The sequence below is a fragment of the Austrofundulus limnaeus genome, unplaced genomic scaffold, assembly GCF_001266775.1.
Source record: "Austrofundulus limnaeus strain Quisiro unplaced genomic scaffold, Austrofundulus_limnaeus-1.0 Scaffold174, whole genome shotgun sequence".
Classification (NCBI taxonomy): domain Eukaryota; kingdom Metazoa; phylum Chordata; class Actinopteri; order Cyprinodontiformes; family Rivulidae; genus Austrofundulus; species Austrofundulus limnaeus.
In genome coordinates, this window is record NW_013952576.1 from 718,136 (window position 1) to 726,958 (window position 8,823).

Below are 8,823 nucleotides of genomic sequence, written 5' to 3' on the forward strand. Positions count from 1 at the left end.
GGGTGATATTTACGCACTGCCTTCATCCTGCCACTTCCCTAACTCTACCGCTCATCTCCTCTCACACAAGCTGACCTACAAAAGCGGGGATGCTGACATTCTGCCCGTAGTTGACCCTCATGACGGGCGCGATGACCTCGTCGATGAAGCGCTGCGACACCCCCAGCTCCAGCAGCGAATCCGACAGCGGCCTCCTGGTCATGTTGATGAAGCCGCTGCCCCCCAGAGAGTCCAGCAGCTCCTCCACGGAGCTGAAGGCGTAGCCGTGGGCCTGGTACTTATAGATCCTACAGCGTAAACAYAAATTATAGGTAATTACAGACTGAACGGACAGATTTAGAACATATGTTGGCATTTTGTTTTCGACTTTCAGGTCTGCAGCTGGGACAAACAGAAGCACACACAGGCTCAGAGTTGTTGACTCGAGACTAGAGAACCGCTGCAGTGAGAATACACTTCTGATGGGGGGAAATCAAGCCGGTGAAAGAGGTGGTGGGTTCACGTTTCAAAGCAGAAACTGAGCCATGAACACAAGAATTAACGACACTGGAGGATGATTTTATCCCGGCTGATATCTGAGATAAGTTTGTCTCATTTCTGTGTTTAGTCTGAGGATAAAGACAACATGAATTTCATTAGAGCACCTCTTTTATCCACTGATTAATAATTTCATGCAGACGAGTCACTGCATTTCTGCAGAGCTCCTGCTCCAACGGTCTCATAAGCATTTTTTTGCTGTGACAATATTTGCACAGGTTAAAGGCACATGATTAAAGAGAATAAACATATAAAACTCTAATTCTGAGTTTTACTGACAATACCTAAAAAAAGCACCTAATTCAAAACTAGCAGGAATAATACGAGCAAACTTCTATAGAAAAATGCTTAATTCTTTTTCTTATTTATAATAAGTCTATTTTATTGTAGTTTTCTTCTCCTCTTTTTAGCTGGACAATAATGTGTTTGTTAGCAAAATATCTTATGAACCAGTATTTTAAAGTAACACTGAGAAAGTAAATTCTGGATGTGCATCAAGAACTGATCAACCTTTGAGTTCAGCCACTTTCAAGATGGCTGCCACAACCTAAGCAACCTCAGCAAATCAAAAGTGGGTTAAAAAACAAAACGAGACAAATTCAGTTTTGATCTGGTGCACAAATGACAGCGAGCGAYACCGACTCCTTCGAGGAGTCCCAGTGTTTTAAATACCTCATAAACTTCTCCATAATCTCCTCCACCCACATCTGCAGGCGTATGAAGCTGATGCCGTAGCGCCACCACAGACGGAACAGGTCTAACAAGTACCAATCTGTCTCCTCCAAAATCACCTCTTCACCGTTAAAAACCGCCGTCTTTCCCGCCACATTACGGCGATGCTTCAAGCCTGGAGGGGCAAAAAGAGGACACAAAACCTTTAATAATGAGGGTTAACTGACTTCTCAACAAAAGCTTTCGAGTTAAACAAAATTTTATTCATTTAAAAAGCTTAACTTTCATTGGCGTCAGCTTTTTAACATCGCTGTTGTTTTTATGATGTAATATATTTGTAAAAAGGATTTCTGAGTGAACTTGCTTACCTAGCTGTTTGACAAACTCCTGCATGTGGAGGTTGAGGGAGTGGATAATGGAGCCTCCAGACTCGTAGTCATTGTGGTTGACAGTTACAGTYGCGAGCCGGCCTCCAACCTCACCCTTCTCGAACACATCCACCTGCACCTCTGGGCCAAAGTGTTGTCGCAGGAAATGGGCTGTGGCGCTGCCGCCTATGCCCGCTCCAACCACCGCTGGAGAAGGATGAGAAAAAAAATAGTATTTTTCTGATATCTAATGTGGATCACTTCACCAGGCTTTACTGTGATGAATTATGGGAAATCAAGCTAATTTAACTACAACAGGAAATAATCATTTTAAGTTCCTGTACAGCTTTTAGCCTCATCATTTACAGGATGTTTTGTTTTTGTTGTTTTTTTAWAGCAATARTCTCAGAAATAGGTGTGAGTAAATGTTAGGATTATCAGTCTATATTGTGTGCTACTTTTATTTTTAGCTCGCTTGAACCTTTCAGTTTCTTTTCTCCATTATTAGCTTTTAGTYTTCTGATTATTTTAGYTTTTWGCTAGCTTTCTACCTTTCAAGCTAGCCTGCAGCTACCATTAGGTTTGGATTTAGCATCTTTTAGCTTTTAGATCAGGGGTGGGCAATCCTGGTCCTCGAGGGCTGCAGCCCTACATGTTTTACGTTTTTCCTGGCTCCAACACACCTGATTCAGTCACTGATTTATCTTCAAAGTTCTGCAGTATGGAGGGCCAACACTGACATAATTATAAATAAAAACTGAAATATATAAATGAACCAGTAAATAAATGAATGCACTTAAATGCACCAGTTCAATTAAAAAAGAACTTCACCTCATGTTTTGTAATTTAATTCTCGTCTAATTGATATTTTTCCAGCTTATTCCCAATAAAATTATATATTTTAACACAATTCAAATTTGACTGTTTTTTAAAATATATGTATTTTATACAGTTTTCCCTTTTACTTGTACATACATTTGTCTCTTAAATGTTTAAATTGAACTATTTTTATAGTTTTGTCCCACACGTCTTTTTATTTCGGTGTATTGCAGGCGTGTGCTGCCTCAGTTTAGCTTAAAGTTCAGTTAAAAACAAAGGCACAGGTAAGTTTTTCTCCTTGCCTTTGTTTTAAGCTAATCTTTAAGCTAAAGTAAAGCACAAGCATGCAACACATAGAAATAAAAAAAAAGACTTGTGGGAAAAATATAAAAATAATTAAGTATAAACATTTAAGAGACACAAATGCATGTCGAAGTAAAAGGAAAAACAAACTGTGTATTTTAAAAAAACAGTAAAATTTAAATTATGTGTTAAAATATACAGACTAATTTATTGAAACTAACCTGGAAAAATAAATATTAAAGTCATTTCAAACRAACATGAGATAAAGTTCTCCTTTGTTTTTTAATTGGTGCATTTTAAAAGTATTTATTTAGTGGTTCATTTATATATTTATGCTTTCATTTCGAATTATACTGCAAGAAGCCTGATAATCATCTATTCATTCATATCAGGTGTGTTGGAGCAGAGAAGCAAGTAAAACATGCAGGGCTGCGGCCCTCCAGGACCAGGATTGCCAACCCCTGTTTTTGTATTTTTCTTTTATTCCCTATTAGCTAGCATTTTACTACTTTTAGCTCCTATTAGCTTTATGCTAGTGTCCTGCATCTTTTAGCTGTTTTCAGCAATGCTCAGCCACCATTCAGCAGTTAGCATTCTCCTGTTTTGTTTAGTCCATGAAAGCTGTGATGAGGCTCAGCCAGTTTGAAAAATATCCATGTTTGCATCGAAGTTGTTCAATAAACATCCATATCTCTGGGTAGATTTTCTTCCCATAATGCTAACATTAGCTTTAGCGGCTTTATAAGCTAAAATGATTTGTCTTGCCTATTTTAGAGGGCGGAGCTCCGTCGACATGAGGGGATGCCTCCTGGTCTCCGACAGCCGACAAAATACTCAGCACGACGGCCAAAAGAGAGAGCTGAAAGCCGCCCATAGCGGAAACAACTCACAAGAGTAGAAAAAATGTTAGAGTTCTTCTCAGTAACTTATCTACAGGTTAGCTTCTATATTTTAAATGTAAAAAGCATCATTAAAATAATAGCGTTTAGAATTTAACTAGCGGTAAACTTAAGTAAGCGTGATGGTAACCACACCGTTTCTGCACAAAGGATGCTAGTTGATGAGGATGCGGAACAATTCAGGGGGTCCGCACCATTTATACGCCGGCGTACTTAGTGGCGCTTAGTCAGCTCTTTTTTTTTTTCCTGACACAAACGTAACAAGGATTTTATTTTGTTTTTTGTTAGCCACAACATATTATTCTTAAAATGAATAGTAAAGCATTCACTGCTTCATATCGAGGTGATTGCTGTTTTTTTAATAATTATTTTTCATCTTTAATTATTCCCAAAGATTACGCTCTGGTTTAAAGTAACGCATCATTCCTCCGGCAGCTTTATTTTCGTCGTGATGCACTTCATAAAAAGGAGCAGATCTGACCTACTAATGAATGAACGATCACATCCGGCAACATCACGTGACTTGAGTTGTTTCGACCAATCAGATCAGTCGGCTTTATCAGCCGCTTATATTTACATTAGACAAGGAAATGTTTTAGTATTTCACAGTAGTTGCTCGAAAAATTGGTTTTATATGATAACTAATTCTTAGTTTTTTTAAATTACAATTTAATATTTTTCCTGCAATTCTCAATAGACTGTACCCAACTCTTTAATTTATATTGAGAATGCTGTGTTGAATGAAAAAAAAAAGCATTAAAGCACTATTTTTGTTTTCAAGAGGCTATTTATAAAATATAAAAAACAAGTCTGTTGTAAACTATATTAGACCAGATTTTGGTCAGTTTATAATCTGACTTTTTGTAATAAGTTACAATGCTGAGAATTGTAGATTTATTTCCATTTTAGTGAAAACTGAGCTTCCATTTGTAACGTTTCCATTGATCCGTGATATTAAAAACAAGACAGTACATCGTATTGAAAAACAGTGGAAGTTGCTTTATTTGATTCAACAGAAAAACTGCTGTGACGGTGGAGTGAACCACTGAGCCGAAACGAACATTCACACTGAGCCGCAGAAAGAACGACTGGCACAGTGGGGCTGTAAGGCTTAAGGACGCCTCCAACAAATGCACACATATTTAAACATGCGTGCACCAGACTCGCACGCATACACACACATCTTCATTTACATCACATATCTTACATCTGTGTGGACGCTCAGACAACAGCCTCGTCACTTTTCCTCTCCCTCTCAAGTGGTCAGTCAGAGAGGTCATGGGTGTCACCTTGAGTTCAGGTAACCTCTGCTCCCTGCTTCCTTTAAACGCAGGGCTACTTCAGGGCTAAGAGGTGACATAACAGCGACTTTAACCGTTCATCTGTAAGCAATTTAACCCTCAGCAATAACACTGCAAAGCCAGCCTGAAGGCCGGGGTTCAGAGGGTGCTGAGGGGAAGTCATGCTCCGGCCAAACGAAGAGCAGGGAGGGGCACTGGCCATTATGTGATTGGTCACTTTGTAGATCGTCGGGTGGGCTCGGAGGCAGTGGGTGGGGGCGGSGGGCCACGTCGGTCCAAGTCTTCGATGTAGAACATGATGAGCTTCCTGCGTTCCTCTGGGACACATTCCAGAACGAGGTACCGCTTGTCATTCTGAAGGACCTTCTCCACATCCTTCAGATGCTGATCTGACTCCTGGATCAGTTTTCTTGACCTGACAGAAGCATCAGAACCACCAGAGTGAAATTATGAACTCTGCAGGATTTGGTTGGGTTTACAACTCTTTATAACACAGTTCTCTGGTATAAAAAAGTCATTTTATTTTAAATATTGACTTTCTAGTTTCAATGGAATCCATACAAAGTAGATGAACTCATAACTAAAGTAGTGAACACATAAAGAGTCCTCTACAACATAAGATGTGTTATATTTCTTGGATCTAACYCTTTTAGCTGAGGTGTACACTGAGGTTTAGTGCAACGAAGCAACCTTTTAMAACCCTTTCTGTTTGAGGCGTAAAGCAAACCAGACGAGCGTTCAGACCTGTACGTGATGAACTTTGTCTCCTTCAGCAGAGTTCTGAAGTCAGCCTTGGCGGTGATGTATTTGTCTTTGATGTAGTCTTCAAACTCCCGCTGTCTCTTCTTCAAAGACAAATGAACACCAAACGTCAAAATGATGGAAGTACTGTAAGTTGTTTTAATTTAATTGTTTAAAAATACTCTTACTCTGTCACTGGAGGAGAATTTAATACAGCGAGGGTCATCCTTGATTACTTTCTTCACTTCCTTCCATGTAGTTGTTAAAGTGATCTACAACAAACCCACAGGCACACATTTAAAAACAATAATTAACATTTTTCACCCGTTAAAATAGAACTAAGGCCCAGAATAATCAAACAGATGACGTTTGGATTTGTTCTTTGTGTTTGTTTGTTTGTTTGTTTGTTTGTTTTTACCATGCTGGTCTCATCCAGCAGCTGTCTGAATTGTTCTTTCTTCTTCTTGGCCAAAGCTTCGACGTGTTCGTTAAACAGCTTCTCTTTCTCCTCTCTTTCCAGCAGCGATGCTGATTCCCAGCGATGGTCCTTCCTCAGGTTGCGGCGGGTGTCTGACCACGCTGCATCTGAAGAGCGAACCTGAGAGGAYGGAAATCTCTTACTGCACCGGGTCACAATTTTTATTTATTTATTTATTTTTACTCTACTAGATGGAAAATTTGACATAATGGCAGAAAATAAAAATCAATTGTGTGCAAACAGAAAAGGAAAGCCATCTCACCATATCAGACATGAGAGCTTTGAAGTTCTGGATGGCCTCCTCTCTTTTGTGCTGCTCCCTCTCTCGGTCAATCTCTTTGGTCTGTTCCGATCGGGCCTTCTGCACCTCCCGCTCCCGCTCTCTGAGACTGGCCTCGATTCGAGCCTGTCGCTCCATCTCACGCTCCTTATCAATGTCCACATTCTGCAAGTAATGACAGATTTTATTTGATATTTATTTTTTGTACAATACAGGAAAGGTTTTCATGAAAGAAAAATAAATTAATATTGACTGCCGCATTAAATCTCCTGTGTTTAAGCTAATGTTAACTGTGCAGGACCCTGTTCTTAACACAAAGAGATCAGATGTGCCTCCCACTGTTTTATTAAGTTGTATCCCTTTCTTTTACAAAATGTAAAATCAGTTTTAAAAAAGTTAATTTTGCAGCTTTTTTCAAACTAATTATCACTAGAACATTAAGTAAATATCTCACCAGGTAGCAACTGATGGTGAATGGATGCAAACAACAACAACGTTGAATAGTTTTATAAACCTGGCTGTGATGGCTACGCTGTTTACTAGTCATAAATACTCTGAATTCAGTGAGACTGTAGCTGAAAATTTATAGATTTTCTCTCAATTCTGACTTAAATTTCAGGGATCAAAATGTTTCCAACAGTTGCATCATCATTAGATACCACCTTAACCTCTTCTCTTGCCTCTACAAGGGGTTTTCTTGAGGTTTGTGCTTGAAATAACGTGCCAAAATGTAACTGAGTGTATCTCAGTATTTACAAAATCTATTTAAATAACGTTGACATCAACATTAAGCAAACACTTAGGAGATTTCATCAAAGTGTAATTAACAAAGCAGCTAGTATTGTTTCAGAGATGAGGATGAAACCAAAAGAAAATATGAATTTTATTCCCATCATATTAAGTTTTTTTTGTTTGTGCAATAGATGGTAAATAAGCCTTTTAAAAATATTATTAATAAGGCTAAAAACTCTTACCTGTGCAAATATTCATGCTGCTAAAGTAAACTAGAGCAAAGTTTTAGAGGTTTTAGTAAAGAAATAACCTTTTCTTTCATTCTGCACAGGGTGGACCATGTTGGTACCACCAGTAAATGTTTAAAAAAAACTTGACTGCAAAAAAATAATACTTTTTTCTTACATGCCTGAAAAGATTTGTTTTTAAATGTTTTTTTTTTAATTTCTCACACATTCATTTTTCACCTTATTCATATAAAACACTTAGAAATGGCTATATTTGACTTCAGGTGAACCATATTAAACTAAAATCAAGTAAAAAAACAACAACTTTCAAAACACTTTATAACTTATTTTGGTATTTCCTTTGACTTTCATTTAAAAAAAAGAAAAGTCAATATTACAGATTTGCATCGATACCTTTTTGTACAATTTGGTTGCTTTCTGATTAAACTGCTTGTGGTTTTAATCGTATTTGGTGGATGTAGAAATGGTTTTACGAGCTTTTAGCCGAGATTCTTATGTTTCTGTGGGAACCAAACATTTATATCTTAAATTTACAGGAGTTAAACTGAATCTAAAACGGGGAAATACAGTTTTGCCCCTGGTTAAATCGYGAGTCTGCCAGAGAGCCGCTCCTACCTTTGCTTGTTTTTCCATGAACTGTTTGAAAAGCTCCTCTCTGAGCGCAGAGCTGTCCACAGCCTTGTAACGAGGGTCGGTCTCTAACCGATCCTTCACTTTGCTCCATCGATGGCTTCCCTCTATATGCTGCTCACTCAGGAGATCAAAGAAGTCTAGCTTTACCTGGGAGAAAAATATTCTCATTAGAAAATCTGTTTATTATTTACACTTCAACAACCTATGATTTATATATATTATATGACAGTGTGAACTTCCCCGCACTTTAAAAATGGTAAAAAGATATTGGTGTAAAAGAGCCCAGCTTTAAATAAGAAATACCTTCTCTCCTCTGGATTTGGAGTCCTCCTTCTCTCTCTTCCTAAATGCTGTCATGAATTCGATGAAAATAGCCTCCCTGTCCTTCATCTTGTCGATGCTCTTAAACCGTGGATCTCTGCCGTGCTTCATGGCAAACTCACTAAACGTGGTTCTGCAAAGATTTTATATTTTTTAACGTAAGTCAGTGCAACTTACTTATCTTACTAAGATAATTTTTCATGTGTCAAACAGAAAAAATCACTTTAATAGATTACTTAAATCTGAGTTGTTCTTTAACATAATGTTTATAAAGATCTTTAAAATCCTCTGCAGCTTTACTTGGGTGTGAGCTTGGCCTCTTCCATCATTCTCCTGAAATCATCTTTGGCCTGCATCAGCTTGTTCTTCTTCTCCTTCCTCTCCTCCTCCGCTCGCGTCTTCACATACTGATCAAAAACCTGAAGACACAATCAAAAGTCCATGACTGAAAGACTTGAAAAAGTCATGAGAACACTGAATATATATATATA

The 8,823-nt window shown here is 38.2% G+C and overlaps 2 protein-coding genes across 3 annotated transcripts in view; both read right to left on the reverse strand.

Moving 5' to 3' along the window:
• pcyox1l (prenylcysteine oxidase 1 like) overlaps window positions 1-3,789 on the reverse strand; it is a 13,738-nt gene extending 9,949 nt beyond the window's left edge. Inside the window, exons 1-4 of one of the 2 annotated variants that reach the window (XM_014017674.1) lie at window positions 3,465-3,789; window positions 1,578-1,784; window positions 1,210-1,384; window positions 76-287 (exon numbers count right to left, since the gene is read on the reverse strand). In XM_014017674.1, coding sequence (XP_013873128.1) covers window positions 76-287; window positions 1,210-1,384; window positions 1,578-1,784; window positions 3,465-3,573 — 703 coding nt within the window. In that variant the 5' untranslated portion in view covers window positions 3,574-3,789. The remainder of the gene's footprint in view (window positions 1-75; window positions 288-1,209; window positions 1,385-1,577; window positions 1,785-3,464) is intronic. The other variant, XM_014017673.1, reaches the window with a different exon arrangement.
• A 787-nt stretch (window positions 3,790-4,576) lies between these two features.
• tcerg1b (transcription elongation regulator 1b (CA150)) overlaps window positions 4,577-8,823 on the reverse strand; it is a gene marked incomplete in the record, with an annotated part of 15,147 nt that continues 10,900 nt past the window's right edge. The window contains 8 exon segments of the mRNA XM_014017675.1: window positions 4,577-5,314; window positions 5,644-5,744; window positions 5,829-5,912; window positions 6,059-6,238; window positions 6,381-6,563; window positions 7,994-8,158; window positions 8,315-8,465; window positions 8,633-8,751. Coding sequence (XP_013873129.1) covers window positions 5,113-5,314; window positions 5,644-5,744; window positions 5,829-5,912; window positions 6,059-6,238; window positions 6,381-6,563; window positions 7,994-8,158; window positions 8,315-8,465; window positions 8,633-8,751 — 1,185 coding nt within the window.